Source organism: Carlito syrichta, unplaced genomic scaffold (genome assembly GCF_000164805.1).
Source record: "Carlito syrichta isolate Samal-C Ts95f unplaced genomic scaffold, Tarsius_syrichta-2.0.1 Scaffold307683, whole genome shotgun sequence".
Taxonomy (NCBI): domain Eukaryota; kingdom Metazoa; phylum Chordata; class Mammalia; order Primates; family Tarsiidae; genus Carlito; species Carlito syrichta.
Window position 1 is genome coordinate 594005 of NW_007251779.1, and position 19409 is coordinate 613413.

At 43.3% G+C, this 19409-nt stretch overlaps 1 protein-coding gene across 2 annotated transcripts in view; it reads left to right on the top strand.

Annotated features, from left to right (window-relative positions):
• Nucleotides 1-19409, top strand: part of KIZ (kizuna centrosomal protein) — a 114224-nt gene that overhangs the window by 84795 nt on the left and 10020 nt on the right. For both annotated transcript variants that reach the window (XM_008064544.1, XM_008064545.1), the window contains 2 exons: nt 13842-13946; nt 16869-16965. In XM_008064544.1, coding sequence (XP_008062735.1) covers nt 13842-13946; nt 16869-16965 — 202 coding nt within the window. The remainder of the gene's footprint in view (nt 1-13841; nt 13947-16868; nt 16966-19409) is intronic.

The window sequence follows — 19409 nt, forward strand, 5'->3', positions numbered from 1 at the left end:
TGCTTTCCATAGAGGTTCAACTAGCTTACATTCCATCAACAGTGTAGAAACATCCCCTTTTCTCCTCAGCCACACCAGCATCTCAGCTGGTCGACTTATTAATAATATCCATTCTTACAGTAGTTAGGTGGTATCTCACTGTAGTTTTGATCTGCATGTCTCTAAGAATTAGTGAGACTGAGCATTTATAAAATGTGTTTGTTGGTTGCTTGTATGTCATCCCATGAGAAGTGTCTGTTCATGTTTAATCCCAGCACCCCCCCTCCACAGTTTCCCATTACTGCCAAACGTTTTCTTATAGTATTATAATTGTTCAAGGTACACTTATGACCTTTCACTTATGTTAACAAAGACAGAGGTGGAAAATGACTATATATATTGTGCTTTTCATCATCACATGATACATTCATACCTGTAACACCCTTCCAGCCCCTGCATCTCTGTGTAAAGGTTAGTCTCCCTCGAGAGCCAAATCATCACCTGGCAAACCACAAACACTTCTGATTTTCCTCTTTTCTTTCTTTCCTCTATCTTGCCAGATAGAAGCTTGCTTGTGCCTCAGTTACAACAAATCCTGTCTGATAATTTAAAAATTTTGCCAATCAGGCTTCATCAAGACCTATAAAGATTTCTGCACATGTATTAGGCTGGTTTAGATGGAATCTGAATGATATCATGACTTTTTTTAGTTTTAGAATATCAACAGCAACAATTAGTATTCCGAACAGAGTTCTGTTTGTCATTCATCTAAATTTACTAGTACCTTATTTTGTAAAGTGGTGTACTTCTTAATTATAAATTCAAAGGTCTGACTTTAAATATTTATACAAGTAAATACACCATCACACCAAGGTGCTGAGGCATGCATCTGCATATGTGGTCGTTTTGTTGTTGTTTATAAGTAGAAAAGAAGATCTTGCTTTCATGGAATACAATTCATGGCATGATAATTAATTTTTTAAACTCATGTTTCTGTGATAAACTCTGATTTTGGAAAAGGAGTTTATAGTAGAGCAATTATTGTATACATTACGCATCCACATAATATGTCGCTCCAAAATGCAGAGACTTTCTTTGCTTTTAAACATTTTTCCCAGTGGTATGTTTATTGTGTGTTCATTCTTCATTTTGAGAAAACTCTACTATACTCCTCTATTGACTATGTTTATTAATAGAAATGCAGATGACCCCAAACTGCTGGAAACTGAGAAGTCCTGTAGATGCTCTTCCCTGGCATTTACCTTTAGTGCAAAAGTATCTCAGGACTTCTGGACTTAATATCCATTAAAATGAGAAAAGCTTGTTGAGGAGAAACCAGGAAATGACTAGTTGCTCATTCTTTTCAGTCTTCTTTCCTTGCTGAGAGTAGCTGAACTCCCCCAAAATTAATGCAAATGTTATTTTCTCATAAACTTTCTTTTTTTCCTTTTTAATTGATTTATTATGTGGTAAAATAGACACAACATAAAATTTGCCTTTTTAACCATTCTTAAGTGTATAGCTCAGGGGCATTAAGTACACTGACACTAATGTACAACCATCACCACTATCCACTTTCAGACCATGTTTCTTTCTCTTTTTTTTTGAGTTGGAGTCTCACTCCATCGCCCAGGCTGGAATGCAGTAGCATGCTCACAGACACCCCAGCATCGACCTGCTGGGCTCAGGCAATCTTTCCAAGTAGGCCTTCCAAGTAGCCGGAACTACAGGCACATGCTACCATGCCCAGCTAATTTTTTGATTTCTTGTAGAGACAAGGACTCACCATATTGTCCAGGTTGGTCTCAAACCCACAGGCTCAGGCAATCCTCTTGCCTCGGCCTCCCAAAGTGCTGGGATGACAGGCTTACAGGGCTGAGCCATGACACCCAGCCTTTTTTTTTTTTTAAATCAAGGCTCAGTCTGTCACCCAAGCTGGAGTGCAGTGGCACGCTCACAGCCGCCTCTACCTTGACCTGCTGGGCTCAGGTAATCCTTCCGCCTCAGCCTTCCAAATAGCTGGAACTACAGGCAGGTGCCACCATGCCCGGCTAATTTTTCGATTTATTGTAGAGATGAGGTCTCCCCGAGTTGCCCAGACTGGTCTCGAACCCCTGGACTCAGTCCTCTCACCTCTGCCTCCCAAAGTGCTAAGATTACAGGCATGAGCCTCCGTGCCCATCTTCACAACATTTTCATTCTCCCAAAGTGAAGCTCTGTATCTGTTAAATACTAACACCCACTTCCCCATCTCCCCCAGCCCTGGTAACATCTCTTCTACTTTCTCATCGACTTTCTTTATAAGAAAAGAAATAATTAAATACTAGGGTTCCAAACTTTTCTTCATGCAGAAAGAAGTGCAGTGTGGCTAGCTAAAAGCAATTAGGACTACTTGTAATTAACATTTTAAAATAAATTTTAATTCCAACAACTTGCCATTGATCTATCAGTAGTTGCAATAATTTTTAAAAAATGCTTTGTGCCTGTTGTATGACAAAATATTAAACATAAAAAAAAATCCTGGGAGATACACAGAAAACTTAGCAAAGTTATGTGCTTTGCAATACCCATTGCTTTCTGTTAGGTCACCAACTTGGTGGAACCTCCAAAAATGTTGGGAACTAGAATCTCAGTAGAACTTCCAAAAATGTTAGAGACCTCCAAAATGTTGGGTCAGGCCAGTGGGGGGCTGTCTGCAATCTGGTACTGCATGAAAGATGCAAAGAATTACACAGAAGTAAATAAATTATAGTTTATTTAGAAAGTAAATTAGAGAGAGGAGATTCACCCTCTCCCCCCAAGATAGAGGGCCATAGCTCAAAGAGCACATGCTTAACAAAACAATGGATACTGTTACTTAAAGTTGAATGCCTTTTAAATCTTATCCTTGATGGTGACAGGTCATTAAGGTGATTGGGTGGTGATCTGCTCCATGTCATCACAGAGGGCAGGTAAGCACAGGTACTAACATCAGGTTATGGACAACAGACAATTAGGTAGATGAGTCACATGATTACTGCCCTGTTGATGAGGTCTGTCATGAAGGTCAGAAATGGCTGATTAGGTTAACTTGTTTATAAAACAGGCTGGGGAGGAAGTTGTAAAACAATTATCAATAGCTACCTCTGAGAAACTGGTTCTGTCATTGGCTAGTGATTAGAGAGTAAATTAAAGTGAACTGCTAGAAGAACATGACAGAACTATGCAGTGTTAAAATGACTGCTCATTGGGTATATCACCTCCATCTTATGCCCTTTCACTATCTGTCCTTACCAGCATACCCTGAGCCTTCCCTGCCCCAACCCCTGTACCTCCCATGCCCTTGGCTTTAATACTGTCACTGCATCCATCATTGCAGCGACTTTGATCCCTAAGCTCCTGGCCATCATCACTTTATTAAATGTTCATATCTTTGGCATAATTTTTTGGAGATTTGGTTTTTGGTAGAATACGGCAAGTATAGGTAGTTTACCATAGAATCTGCCTGCCCCTTTACAATAGTTTTGTTGAGGTTTCCTATTTGTATAGGTACATAATGGTTGTGTTTGTATAGGTTACATTCCTTCTAGAGTATTCCAAAGAAAAGGATTGTTCCAGAAGCTGTCTCCTGGAGGGTTGAGGAAATGTAGCAGTTGATCTGGGGCATTAGAACCAGCCATCAGTGGCCGTTTTCTCCCTCTCTGCTCTGTTTCTCTACCCTTGGCTCCAGCCCCTGTGCTGGGGAAAGCGGACGTACTACCTCACAGGGTTGTCTTGGAGTTAAATGAGATCATGTATGTGAAAGTCCTAGACACTCAGTCCATGTGACCTGTGATATGTAATATTCACATGAACATTAGTAATGTTATTGGGCTACTGTGCGGCCCCTATGGTCCCCAACATTTCCAAATCAGTGACATCTAGTTATCAGGAACCTCGCAAGTAAACTTGAAGTGAAAGAAAAGCAGGTGTGGGGGTGCCGTGTCTCAGAAGGAACCATCCTGGGACAAGCCCCAGCAGCGGGCCTGGATGCCTCCCTTCTGGGTTCTAGCAGCTGCTTACTTCCCCAAGCTGCAGTCACCACCTGGAACCAAAACCTGCACAGGCCTGGGACCAAGAGCTACTGTGACTCCTCCAAGGCAGTGCTTCCCAATAGTACCGCCAAGTTAGTTTCTGCAAGAAATTGCTACTTGAGAACACAATTGATGGTTTGACTCCAGAAAGATGTTCACCTTATCAAAAAGAAGAGAGTTTCATAACACCTTGGAACTTCCAGTTAGTCCTATGAGGAAGTCCTTAGAGGAAAAAATGTAGAATGTTGATGAAGTAGCTCCTGGGATGTCACGGGTCAGGCCCCAGATGTCCCTGCCTGCAGTGTCTCCATGCCCTCAGTAACCTTCATGTGCTTACGTGAAGACGTTGCAGAGCCCCTGGTCACCAGGCGGCAGGCCCCTGGATATGCTCACATATAGGCATGATGGGCTCATGCAGCATTTCCTAAAATGCGTTCTGTGCAATGCTCCATGCAGAAAAAACTTCAGCGAAGACACATGTCATGGCCGAACCTCATGTGGTCCTTCTCACTCCCTCTGTGGTATGCATGATGCATACTGAAGACTTGGAGAAGACTTCCAGCAGAGAAGTGTTTGAAAGTGTGAATCTAGAGTTTCCAATAACTTACTATTCGTGTGAAAATGGAACGATCCTGCTAGCAGCCAACAGAGTGAATGTTCCGTGGAATGCGCTTTGGAAAATGCACACACGTATGCAGAATGGTTTTTAAAGCAGGAGTCCAGTGAGGGCACCAGTTCTCAATACACTGAAACCATCTTCACCATTTTCCTGTGGTTTCATTTTATGTGAGCCTCACTTGTGGTAAGACTGCTTTATTCTGAGACTTTGGGTTACTTTGGTGTACCTGCACCCAGATGTTATGCTTAAAAGCTCCTTGCTCAGGCTGTTTTTTGAGTTGACCAGAAGTTACATAAGTAACTTGGCAGTCCAAAAGTACCCTCTGCAGCCTGGGTCCTTCTGTGAGTCTTGACTTACTATACAACCACTTCAGAAAAGATGTGGCAGAGAAAAGGAATAAGGTGTAACCTGGCAGGCACAGGAAGAAGGTGGAGGCTCTGGAGGTACATTGTTTTCAGGAGGATGATGGTCCTGGGGACATTGGACCAAAAAGGGCACTCTAGCTCTTTAATAGGTAAGGGGCTGCCACATACAAGGCAAAACATTGAGCTTAACTGTAGAGCGTAGCTCAGTAACAAAAGAACTTTCTAACTTTTTATTTCAGCAAAACCAGGTTAAGTGTCTTTCAGATGTGAGATTCTGTGCTGGGTGCTTGAATCATGGTAGGAACCATGGCTCTCTTAGAGGTCACTATGGAAGGAATGCTCATTTCTGGGTCTTCTGGCATTCTTTCTAATACTGAGAGACTGGTTCTCAGGCTGTGCTGATGAAGTTAAATATGTCAACGTCCTCTTATCTTCATTTCCCTTCCTCACATGCCTGTCACCCAAAACAGATGTCTTCTTGGCTAAGGGGCTGCTCCTTGAAAAGTTTGCCACCACTTGGAAGGCATTGCTCTAGAAGCATGTGAGTTTTCTGTGCTAAGGCTTATACAGAAACCCTCCCAAACACACCCCACACACAGAATGGGGATCCCACAGCCTAGATGGGCTGTTGTTATTGACATAGTCTACCCTTTATTGGCTTGCTGTTCTTACTAAAGAATCCAGATGGAAATCAAGGACTATTTTTGACATCTATGAAAGTGATGTTTTCATGACATAATAAATAGTATGTCATTTGCATGTGCATTATACCTTTACTCTGGCTGAATCCTGGGGTAGCAGAGACCACAGAGGGCTGGGTGCTGCCCTCACTAAGGCTTCACTAGTCTCTAATCTTCACAGTTGTCCTATAGGTAAATATTAGTATTTCATCCTGCAACCGGCCTGCAGAAACTTCGACAGGTTGTGTCCTGCTCAAGGCCATGGAGCCAGTGTGCTGGACCTTGAGCTTAGACTTAGGACCTGAGCCCCACCACCTTCCTCTTTTATCTTACCAGAAAGGCAAGTGCATCAGGATGTCTGGATCAGATAAACATCAGCGTACATCATAGCAAAAGGTGAGCTTTGCATGGCTGCTTTGGGAGCCATGGTGAACAAAGCATACCCTTCCTCTCTCTTGGGTGAGTCTTGGAGAGGCAGGCAGCTGACCGGGACATCCAAGTGTGGGTGTGCCAGGAGGTGTGCCCTTTATAAGGTAGGGCAAACCTGAGCACACGCAGGCCTCTGAGATCACACATGGGTCATAGGGTATTCGGTAGATGTTTTCCTGAAACTCTTAGACCAGGAGGAAAGTGATGCTTCTCTGGCTATGTGAGAAAGTCTCCCTTTGAACTCCTTATGTGCCCAAAGTGAAAGTCCCCACATTGATATTTGTATTCACACAAAATTTACCTTTCAGCATTAAATGAGTTTTAGTTTTAGCAAATGTTACAACTGTGCTGAATGTCATAAAATCCAGCCCTCAATGGGCACTTAATCTGTTCAACAAATGAATAAAAATGGGGCTAGTAAGGAATTTCTTAAATGATTGTTGACTCAGATCAGAATCCTACCTCTGAGTCACTCCCTCCACTCTTGCCTGTCCTGGCAAGATCAGTCTCCTTAAGCTCCATGTGAAAAGAGCTCTCAGCTTTCATCTCAAGAGGATTAAGCCTCCAAGAAAGTCCATTCAACCTCTCATTCCTTTGACACCAATTCTCTTGGTCAAGCTATATTGAAAGTGGTTGCCTGACTGTTCCATTCTTCTCTGATATTCTTTGACAAGTGGAAATATTCAAGGTTATACTAAGACATTCATTTAGAGTCTTTCCAGAAAGTCAGTGTGGGCTTGGAAGGTGCCACTTGGGGGTCTGGGCATTGCCTCCCCAAATATTACTCCTTGAGTTTTACATCAATTGGAAAAGGACTGGAAATATACAATGGCTAGGTTGGCATTGGTGACTGGATTTACCCTGGGAGAAAAGACTGTGGTGATGACTTTGTGCCACCAAAGTACGGTATTAAATACCAAAGCACTGAGAATGTGCTTCACCTGTCTGTCCTGGAAGTGCTCTCCTGAAAAGAATCAGTAAAGACGTGCATGTTGCCAGCTGTGCATGAGATAGGGAACTCCCAACTTGTGCAAAACCACCATACATGGCTGGATCGTCCAATGCAGTCCCCCTGGCCCTATCTCCCAGGCAGGGTTCAGTCTCCTGGTTTTCACATATGGGGTCTGCTGCCTGCTGCTTGCAGGAGGAAGGCTTTCCTCATTGCATTGCACGTGGCGGTGTTGACTCAACGTGGTCAGCAAAGAATAAAAGGCACTATTCTGAAGAATGTTCTTGGCTGAACACTTCTGCAGTCAAGAAAACTCATAAGTACTGAAAGAAAGTCTTGCGGGAGTTTCACAGCGAAATCCCATGCGGAGTTTTTTTATTTTTATTTTTTGAGTTGGAGTCTCTGTTGTCCAGGCTGGAGTGCAGTGGCACGCTCATGGCCACCGCAGCCTCGACCTGCTGGGCTCAGGTGATCCTTCCACCTCAGCCTTCCAAATAGCTGGAACTGCAGGCACACACCACCACGCCCGGCTCCCATGTGGAGTTTTAAAACATGCGCATGCCCTGACCACACCCTTGACCAGTTATCTTGACCGTTGTGGGGTAGCACCCAGGCATAAGTATTTTAGAACACATCCAGGTGACTCCCAGGTTTGAGGACTATGGAGCAAGCATCTCAAAGCTAACCGGGTCCTTGTATGTCGTGTTGTAAAGCACACTCATTTTACACAGAAGACCAAAGTTGACAGAGAGAAGAGGTAAAGCTTTAGATCGTTTAATAAAATTGCATGTCGGGGTGTACTGTTTTCCTAGGGCTGCTGAAACAAAGCATCATGAACTTAAAACAACAGAAATATGTTCCATCACAGTTCTGGGTGCCAGGAGTGTGAAGTCAAGGTGTCAGCAGCTTCATGGGCTCTAGGGAGGCCCCTTCCTTGCCTTTTCCAGGCACTGGTGGCTCCTGGCAGTGGAGGTGGAAGTCCAGTGTCTGCTTCCATCTTCACATGGCCTGCTTGTCAGTGTCTCTCTGTCTTCTCTTCTTATAAGGATGCAAGCCAGTAGATTTAGGGCCCACTGTGAATGCTGAATGATTTCATCTTGAGATCTTTCACTAATACATCCACAGAGAACTTATTTCCAGATAGGGTCATATTCTCTGGTTCTGAGTATGAATTTGTGCGGAGAGAGAGCAACACTATTCTACTTACCACAGGGGGTGAGGAGGGGTTTCTTGATATTTTATGCTTTTAGCACCCAGTTTATCCTACTATAGAGATGGTGACAGTATTGTCATTAATCTGATCCTTCTCATTACCTAAATTGAGTACATTGCTGAAATTTTTTTAAAAAAACTATTTAATTATCCCAATAAAAACAGCTTTCTGGTCAAGATTACTCACACTTGAAAAGTCAAAGGTTCTGTGAGTTTGAGAGTTGAAAATTCGCCTCCCACAATTAAATACTAAGTGGCAGACACTGTGGTTGTAAAATTGGAGGAAGTAATACCAGCAAAACTGTTTCAGTTCATTTTGGGAATGTTTGCTAAGGTCAGTTACAAACCTGGCGTTTATTTGGGGATTTAATTGTTGAGTTGGCCCATAGAAATTAAACCTATGATGTAAATCTGTTTTCTGAAGCAGCCCCAGGTGACTGGTGTAAACTAGGAGTGTTTGTTCTCGCCTGTCAGCCCTCTGTGAGTGCAGAGTATGGCCTTGACAATGGATTTGAGGCCCAGTCAACTGGTGGAGCAGAGTTTAGTGCAGACCATCTGGACATGAAAAGCAGTTCTGGTTATGGATCCACACCTGTATGTCACACATTTTACAGACTCACTGCCTTCTTTCAAAAGCTTCTAAACATAGATGCTTTTTCTGTATTGTCATAATTGCAAAAGCACACTACCCTAGTTTCTTGTTTTTATTTCAACAATTATGGGCAAATTGTTTCTGAATTTTCGGTGGTACTATTTATCTTTTGGAATAATTGAAGAAATATATCTCACACCTTTTATTTTATTTTCTAAAAGTGACGAGGTTTGTAGTGTCAGCAACACATCTAGGGCAGTGGGTGAAGAAACCACATGGGGGTGGAAATACATGAAAAGTAGCAGCACTGGGGGCCTCAGCAGACAGGAAGCATTTTCCAATTTAATTTTAAACTGTCTGCACAATAGCAAGTGTCCTTCCTTCCTGGAAGGTGCCCAGTGCTTAGTCAGTTCAAGGTTGCCGCTAGCTGTAGTGGTAGTATGGTTTGCATCTCCCTTTGTTATCCCTTTTCCAGGCGCAACTCTTCTTTTTCCATTATGGATTTCAGCAAAAGCAATGGGCAGATTCCCGCCTCCAGACACCCTCAGAGGCTGGCGAGCTACACATTTATCTGGCTCTTGTAATGGGTTGTTAAAAGCACTTGTTCATCAGATATTTTCTTTTTCTTCTTGTTTGTAGATTTAGAAGTATTTTAGCAGGTGTACATTTGCATATAAAAGAGAATAAAACATAAGAAGTTGAGGCTTTTTCTTTCTCCTCTCCACATCATCCCTCTCCTATCTCCCTTTATTCAGCGTATTTTCACTTTCTTTCTCTGGCTGTTTCTATTTTCTAGACACAAAATGCATATCAAAAAGAAAAAAAAACAGGCTTAGTGATCCTTCAACACTTTGGAAGAGATAGATGCCTGGGTTTAGGCAGCACATGGAACAACCCAGGGAGGGTGCATTTCTCTCATGATGTCATCAGTCTGGAGTTAATAGGATAGATTTTAACCTCCAGGAGGGACGGGACTCCTTACCTTGTTTTATGTTTTAAACTGCAGTCTTTTCTACTTTTTAAACTAAATTTTGATGCAGACCTGAGTATATAATAGATGCCTGAATGAGAGATTCAGCAGCGAAAGCTTGAGCATGCTTGTGTATTTGTTTCTGTGTGTACCAGAATATTCCAACTGAAAATGATTGTATTCTTTAGAAATGTTTGTTCTTTAATCATTTTCATTACTCGGTGCTTTCTGAGAGTTGAACTTTTTTCACAGGAGAAAGTATTTATCTGGAGTTTTGAGTCAGGTTAGACAGTGAAGCCTTAGGCAGTACCTGATCCTCAAATATTCAGACATATGGTTTGCTTGTAGTTGAGAAAACTAAATTCTTTCCCCTTGGAAATATATCAACTTTAACCCACCCGATTTATAGCAGGCTAACTTGAACATCTAGATGTGTTACTTTTGCTCATTTTTTCGTTCATTCATTGATTTAATAACTATGAATTTACAGGACATTAACACGGTGCGGCTTTTGGCCTCTTGATTCTTGACTTTTTTCCTTTCAGAAAAGTCTGGACCTGAGTTGCCATAAACTTCACAGCTATAGCTTTTTTCTTTTGCTTCATGAAATAGGCACCCCAGTCAGATCTAGGCTGTTTGAGGAGGATGTCTGAATTGTTTGAGAATTCCTAGCGAAAAGTATACTCTGGCCTCCAAATCTGAAACCTGGACGTCTGGCACAGACAGCTTCTTAAAAACCGTCACATAACCACGGAGTCCCCAGGCCACACGATCAGGGTCTTGGCCCTTTTACGAAGAAGCTTTTCCTAACAGCTGCCTTACATCCTTTGGCTGCAGTTCTTCCCTGAGTGTTCTTGTACCACTTTCAGTGAACACAAAAAAATTGTTCACAACCATCTAGTTTTGAAGAGACAAATATGTTCTGTTTGCCTATGCAGTGTTTTATTTTTAAAAAGAATACAGAAAAGGCCAAAGTCTGGCAAGGCCAGGCCCACTTTCCACCTGGCAGCAGTTGGCTGTCCCTGGGACAGCTGTCCCTGTGGGCAGGGCATGTGCTGCCCAGCCTGCTCCAGGCTGGCCCACCCTCCGCCCCTTGCCTGGCCAGAGTCACTTTTTTACACTCACAGTCCCTGCCCATATAGTCTGTTTGCAGTGTCTGTGTCCTTGAACCCTCTTCCCTCTCCAACCTAGTTTCTTCGCAGGCCTTTAACCACTCCTAATTTTTCAACCAAACCTGAGTGCTGTTTTTCCTGTGTGGATCATCTCCCGGCCTGTCACATGATGCTTCATGCAGCAATTCTGACCAGAACACAGGTGTGACATGCTCCACAGGAGGACAACTCCAGTTCTACCACATCTGGTCCCACCGCCAGGCGGCCTGTTTTCATGGGGTGGCAGTGCCAGCTGCTTCATGTTCTGATCCTGCCTTGGAGTCAGTTCCTCTAAGCAGACGCTCTCGCTTCTAAGGCCTTTCCCACTTCACTTTGCCTTAAAGTGTCAGAGGACGCACTCAGGGGCTTGGGGCAGGTGGTGTGCCCGGCAGTCCTCAGGCCCTTCGTTAACTGCTCAGGTCAGGGTAGCTGCATCGCAGATGGATGTATGCAGGTGGGCTTCAGGGCTTCTGCATGGAGAAGGGCCGTGGACGGCGAAGGATGCAACATCTGTGGCGGTGTGACTGGGAAAAGACCGAGGCAGGAAAGTGAGGTAATCAGAAGCAGACTCAGGCAGCTCTGAGGGAGACCCTATGTGCTTCAAGGACAGAAAGGAGACCAGAATGGAAGGTGTATGGACATAGAAAAGGCCCATCTTAGCCGGGCTCGGTGGCTCAGCCTATAATCCCGCGCCTTTGGGAGGCTGAGGTGAGTGGATTGCCTGAGCCCGCGGGTTCGAGACCCGCCTGGGCAGCGAGACCTCATCTCTACAATAAATTTTTTAAAAAATCAGCTGGGCGTGGTAGCACATGCCTGTAATTCCGGTTACTTGAAAGGCTGAGGCGGAAGGATCGCCGGAGCCCAGAAGGTCGAGGCTGTGGTGGCCAGGAGCGGCCACTGCATTCCAGTCTGGGTGACAGAGTGAGACTCCAACTCAAAAAAAAAAGAAAAGGCCCATCTTTCCAGAGCTTCAAAACAGTCCCTTGTTGCTGAAAGCAAATTGGCTTCACATTGATATCTCCTCCCTTGTTAGACTCAGAGCAGTAATAATATCAGTTCTGTCTTGGATTTGGGCAGAATGCTTACATACTCCCAAATCTTAAACTACCCCAGGACTACCAGCTTGATATTTCTGGCAAAAAAACCCTCTCCTGAAAGTCAGGAGCATGTGTCTTCCTGGTTTCTGAGGATCAGGAGAGTCATCTGGCTGGAGTCAGCAATTCTCTTAAGACAGCAGACACCCTCCAGCTTCCAGCAGCCAGGATCCTCTATGTATCAGCAAGCTACTGCTTTTTGCCTTTTAAATGTTCATCTTTGCTACTTTCTCCTTGACCAAATAAGTGTAATTGAATGAGAAATAGCATATTGTCATTAAGACCTGGACTTGTATCCTAAAAGCTGAAACACTTTTGGGTTGATTTTTCATAAGATAGAACAGGGCATTCTCACCTCTTTTACAGTGATTCTTTACCTTTAGAAATCATTGTCTTTGATTTTATTAATATCTCCCCTCTCCCCAAATTATCTTACACATCTGCAGTAGTATGGATGTAAGGATTAGCTGGAGCATGTCATGACGCCTTCCTGCTGGAGCCACCCTGGACAGTGGGACCGCCCTCACCAGGAACACTTTCTGTGCAGGCCATACACACACATCACACAAAGTAGTGCTTTCCCTTCTGTGTGCACAATGTCTGGTGTTTTCTTATTAGATTTTTCAAAATACTAGTTTCAACATCCCAAACTGATGTCACAGTCCAGCAGTGTTAAATAGAGCTGCCTTAGAATTTGTTGTCTTTAGACTGAAGAATCTCTGATCTGTACATATTTTTAATTATATAGCCCTTAATATAACATCATAGTAGAACAGTGCCTCTTTCCTCCTGGCCTTGTAAAAGCAGCTGTGAGAATGACCAGAAGAGACAGCATGACCTCCTAGGTGGGCAGGGCACTCAGCAGCAGGATGAATATGATGCTCATTTTAAATACCCATTTTTATCTCTGATTTCCAGTTGAGCAAGATTAGTTATGTTTTTTATTCTTCAATCTGATGCTAGTTTTAATCCGGTAATCAGAGACTCTGGTTAAGTTCTCAAGTAGAGCAGGCAAAGCTGGAATGCAGTGACTGCCAGACCCTGGGGCTGACAGGGGGAGTCCTTTCGTGACCATGTGGAAGGCGTGGACATGAATGCTGTTTTGCTGTCTTTGCAGAAGTGCTAATCCTCCCTCTCCCCTTTCATCCAGGAGTCCTTCAGACTTAACATAATGGGGACAGTTGTGTCACTTGGGTTCTTTGGCCAAGGGAGCCCTGTGTACATGAGCCGGGTCCAGGCTGCTGCTGATCACAGGTTACCTGACTTTGCTGCCTTCCCATGGCATGCCGTGGCTAGATTTCCTCAGCTGTAGGACTCTTAACTTACACTCCTGCCCCAACCCTTCTCCCAGAGCCTGGCACACGAGTGGCCAGCCTGAGGGCTGGGGCAGGGAGGGCTCTGAGACCTGCCCACCTCAGAGGTCGAGCAGTCTCTTCTGGTCATTCCCATAGCTACTCCTGCAAGGCTCAGAGGGAAGAAACACTATATCCCATGGTGTTGAACCTATCCAGAGACCCACTCAAACTGTAACTGGAATTCAACCTCAAATAAACTCATACAACTTGTTTTTGAGTCTTGAAATCTGGATTCAGCTAAACTGTTTTCTTGTTTTCAGAATTTCTAAAAAGTGACAATTCAAAAAAAGAATTTGCTTGCTTTTGAAAAGTATTGATCTCACAGGAAGAATTTAAGGAACTTCTCTCTGGGCTGCAGAAAAGTCAGTATTTTTGTGCTTCTTTTAATCTATAGAAACAAAAGCCTACCAGTTGCTGAAGAAGTCTACCCTTCAGGATAATACAGATCAAACTGAAGACAGATTTCACAAGATCGAGGCGTCTGTGTCACTGTTGTCAGGTGAGTAAGGGCGATTCATCACTCAAGCCAGAGCCCAGGCCCAGAGCTGCAGCAGGGCTATGTTCAGGGAAGGGTAGTTATTCTCTAAAGGTTCTGGAGTTTACTTTGTAGTGCACTGTCACCGGGTCAGAGTGAGCGAGTGCTTTCTCATCCTCAGTGAACGAATGTAGAAGAGCCCTTTGCTCCTCCTGGGTATGTGCTGCCCAGTGTGGTGGCAGTCCTCCCAGGCCCTGGATTCTGTTCGGAGGTCATGATGGTGACTCGTCACTAACCACCTCAGGGAGAGGCCACGTTCCTTCTCTTCCCTGCATCTCCAGTCTCCTAATCACTCAGCAAGTGGTGTTGTCTGGGCGACCTTCCCTCAACAGAATGTTGGGAATTTTGAGTTATTTTAATGAAAAGACTATAAATCCCAGGAAAGCTCAATTTTAAGTTGACGTGTAGTCCTTCAATTTAGGATTTTGTTTTAATTGTAATTTTTTAATACTTGTACATGTATTGTTTTCCATGGTTTTCCTGTTACACCATTTTTTTTTTGTTTTTTTGAGTTGGAATCTCACTCTGTCGCCCAGACTGGAGTGCAGTGGCCGCTCCCAGCCACCGCAGCCTCGACCTGCAGGGCTCCGGCAGTCCTTCTGCCTCAGCCTTCCAAGTAGCGGGAATTACAGGCATGCGCTACCACGCCCGGCTGATTTTTTTGATTTATTGTAGAGATGAGGTCTCGCTGCCCAGGCAGGTCTCGAACCCGCGGGCTTAGGCAATCCACTCACCTCAGCCTCCCAAAGGCGCGAGATTACAGGCTGAGCCACTGAGCCCGGCTTACACCATTTTTTAAAGTATAAATCACCTCAGTCCCATTTGCAAAAGTAAATGAATACAAAAAGAAACAGTAAATATTTTCTTATTTTTACATAGCCATCATGCCATACTAACACCTACCCAAATGAACAGTGATTTCTTAATGTCATATACTTCCCAGTCCGTGTTCAGATTTCCCAGTTGTCTCCAAGATGTCTTCTTCAGATATTTTCGGGGGAGACGCTTATGGTGCATCAAACTTAGTTGTCTGCATTTGGAGAGCTATTTCCTGGATAATCTTAATGGTAGAGTCCACCGTTATAAAATCCAGTTATTTTGTTTGCTTTGAGGAATCAGTGAGCCACTGCAGGCTAAGTGCCCAGTCCAGTGTCTGGAAACAAAAAGCTCCTGGGGAGAGCCGGCCATTGTGGTGGGCAGTGGTGGTGACTTGAACTCTGCAAACATAAGGCATTGTCATTTGTCAAGATATGGAATAGGGCCTCTGTCCTGATGGAGGTCGTCTTCACTTGCAAACTCTCAGCTGTTTACTTTTCATGCCTTCTTCTCATTTGAGTCATAGAATTAGAATCCAGAGAGCTATGAGAAGGTATTTTTCCAGACCCTCATTTTACGAATGAGGCCCATAAAAGTGATACCTTGCTTGGAGCGTTACAGCCAGTTAGCAGACGCACACAGTGTGGAATAACTCTACAAATCTGTTTCTCTCGAGTGTATTTTGGATAGTTCATTGGACAGGTGCAAAAGATGAGTAAATCTCACATAAGTTATAATTCCCTGTATGTGTATCCAAAAGTATGGTACTATTAATATGCTAATAATTAACACACTTTACTAATTCATTTGTAATGAAGTGATGCTCTGTAGGTTAAATAGGCAAGCACCCCCAGCTTCATTCCTTCACCCCACATTCTCAAGAGCACACTGTGCACTTTGCAAGATTGCAGGTTTCCAGCATTAGAGTCAGTGGAAGTGCTTGTGCTGGTGTTTGCATCATTAGATACTGCCTCTGGGACTCAGGCTGTGCATTGCCTTTTCACCCCTGCTCTCACTCTGATCTTTGCACTCCTCTGAGCTCCAAAGAGAAGCAGACAGTGGGCAGGCAGGGAGGCACAAGAAGCCTTGCAGAGTTGTCACAGGGCACAGTGAGGCTGTGCCTTCTGAATTTAAGGAACCACCCCTAAATGTAACTAGTGAGGAAGCCGGTCATGTTTCAGCTACTTTCTCTGTCAGTATTTTAGGTCTCTGTCTCTGGACCTGTCGCCAAGAAAAGCACTTAAACCTTGAGTCTTCATTTTTACTAAGGTCTGAAAAGACCTTGTCCTGTTAAGCATGTGGACACATTAAAAGAATGGTGTTGCTGCAGAGGTGACATGCAGGTTAGAAACTCAGCAAATGTCTGTGGACAGATGCCCATGCCTGCTCTAGCTGTGATCTTGAGTGACTGCCAGTTAAGAAGCAGGCCTGAGCAGAAATATCCAAGGCTACACCCTCCTGGGAGGTGGAGGTCAGGGCTGCCCCTGCAGACCGGGAGCCATGTGGGGGAGTCCAGGGATAGTGGAAGACTGTGCCTTCTCCTCCCCAGCCTTCCCAGGCTGATTGGAGTGGCCTTGGTGGTTTGCAATGGAGACTCAGTCTCCTCTGTGAGGTGGAGAATAGAGGATTTGGCAGTCGGACTTCCAGATGGGTGGGTGGGCAGCTGTCATCTAGTCAGTTATCTCTGAGGCCTGGTTTGCTGTTGCTGTGCCATGACAGTGGGAATCGTCCAGGGCTTTGAGCCACCGTAGAGACCTGTGTGCTTCCATGTGCATCCTGGTCGCTTAAAATTGAGCTCTTTGGGAGGTGTATTTTTTATTTTGTGTGGCCTCTGCTTAAGCATCACAGGAAACCCCCGCTCCTATTCAGTGTTCTACCAGCAGCACTGTATTTTGGCCTCCGTGGCCCCCTTGCCTCTGTGGCTTCAGCACCTTCCTCTGCCAGTGCTTGTTCAGTGCTTGTTTCCCCCCAGATTCCTGGGAGCCGTCTTCCTGCATGTTGTGTGTTGCCGTGTGGCAGCCGACACTCACCCTGTCTGCCTGTCTGTCTGTCTGTCTGTGCTCACCACAGGTTTGAATCTTGGCAGCAGTACATTCAAGACAAAGACAACTAACAGAATCGCCTCGGGAGGGAGTTCTTCATCTAGTGAAGGAAGTCCTTTGTCAAGGTAAAGTCGTGAAAACCTTTCTGAATAGCGGCAACAAGATGAGAAATGTCACTAAGCAATGAATTAAACTCTGGCTGTGTATGATTTTGTTGTGTGACTTGGAGGGTTATGGTTTGGGTTTTTGTTTATCTAAAATAACAGTTGAAACTTTCATATACCTTTGAAAATATTTGCACCAGAGCCAAGTATTGTTTTGCAGCTGTTGTTTCCTTGGTTTAAGACTCAATTGACACCTCAGTGAACCACAAATTAGCGTCTACAGCTGCTCGCAGTAGGACTACTTAGAGACCACAGAATGGAGGTTGTCAGGAAAGGGCAGAGAAAACACCAGGCCTTGCGAGAAAGAAAGTGGTATGTTTCTTCTTGCTGAGATGGCTACTATATAAACTGGCACTGGCTGGATATCCATGGTTTATATGTCTCTTCTTTAATCAAGTATGTAGCTTAGATTACTCTTTCCTTTTCTGATATTTTCTTATTTTCCATCCAGAACAAAATGGATCTTTTCACATCTGTTAAACTGTAGCACTTCTTGTAAGTTTTTTGAGCAATAAGTGAGTTGTGTGCTGATTTGTCATCGACAGAAAATGCTAATCAGGCAGTGGCTTCAAGTTGCTTAGGAGGAATTTATAGATGAGAATATAAGCAATGTCTGATGAAATACATTACCTTTTTGCTTCAGGCTAAATATCTTTTAAGACAGCATAGCTGGTTTCTTTTTGTAATAGCATTGGTCATTAAAAAGGTGTTCTTTAGATGATTGCATTACATTTGAATTAATTGCTTACCCTGATATAATTTTAAACCAGGAACTTTACATTTCTAATGTAACCTATAATGTCCCATAACATAAAATGATTTGATTAGAAATGTAGTATCTTCATTTATAATTTGTAAAAACAATACAATATCTTTAGGACCTGGACTGTATTAAAATGAGATTGATTTTCAAAAATTCTTGCCATTAGAAACTTGACAAGTTCTATTTTAGGGAAATACTCATTTAATTATCAGAAATCATTATCTTCAGTACCTGGATTTTCATCCATACTTTTGAAAGCAATGGGACAAGAAAAATGTTAAAGTATTACATATCTATGATTAGATTATAAATTCTAGATCTTCGAAAAGAAATTTTAAAAGACAAGGTATTCTATAGATAGTGTTCAGGGTTTGGCTTAATAGTGCATCCCTTGAGTTGTTAAAGATTGTTAAAAGTGTTTGTCTCCATTATATTTTAGAGGCACTCAAAAACCCAATTCTTCTTAAATTTTCTTTATATAGGTTCTTGGGGCAATTTTTAAATACATTGAAAGCAATTAGATTTTGTAAAACATTTCTCAGCCCGATAATTTTGTATCTTGTCTATATTTCACTGAACTGAAGTCACACTTTTCCCCCTTCAGACTGGGCATGAGACCTTTGTTAACCGTTGCTTCTGCATGAAATTTATTTTCTAATAAATTGCAAGTAACTTGTCACCCCCTTAAAAAAACACAAAAAGGTCTTCAAGGAACTCTCGGTTCTGGACACTTGATAATAATCTCACGATGAAAGGTTTGGGCATCAAGTGCATGGGTCTGGTGTGCTGTTTGTCACGGTTTGGTTCTTGTGCTGGGTTTGGTGTTGTTAATATGCCACCCTGGGCTTTGGAGAGCTCAGGTTTTGCTGTTTGTATCTGGATTCGCTGAAATTTCTTAGAGGCTTACATTTAAGGATCCCACTTACTGCAGTCACTCCTTGTGCTTTATTGCTTTTACAAGTGGTCTCAAAACCCAGTACTTGAGAATAAACATAACAGTGCAGTGCTGCTGTAGCACTTTTAAAAATTCTTCTTTGCTCTATTTTGTCAGTGAGCTGATGAGCAACCTCAAAAAAAAGACCCCGCTGGACCTAAAAAAAAAAATGGCTTCCTCTGATGTCCTAGAGACAATAATTATGATGTGCTAGTTAAGCCCAAACTACAGCTGAGGGATTTTACTTTAAAGCAGCGGCTTGGGCGCAAAAATGCATTTATAGCTCTTTGTCTGCACCTCATTATGTGTGGGCCTGATTCATTAAGTAATTGGTTTGCAGTTGTTTACATGAGTATTAAGGCCTTCTTTTCAGCAGCCTTTGAGAGATACATTGTGCAAATGTTGCCTGTGATGAATGCAGAATGAGGGCCAGAGGGTCCGTCCTATTGGCTAAACAGTGCACTCCTGTTGAAAAGCCAGAGAAAGGGATTGGGTGCTGCTTTGCATAGCAATGACTTTCTTAATAAGCGTTACAGATTAATACACACAAGCTATAAAAGATGCAAAGAGATACTCTTAGCACATTTATACATGCTCACTTCATTGTGATAGTGGTGGGGCTGGGGGGCTTTCATATTCCGTTTTTCAGAGCAGCAGCTTCAGTGCATGAGCGGTAATAGAATCCGATGTTTATTGTATTATAAATCA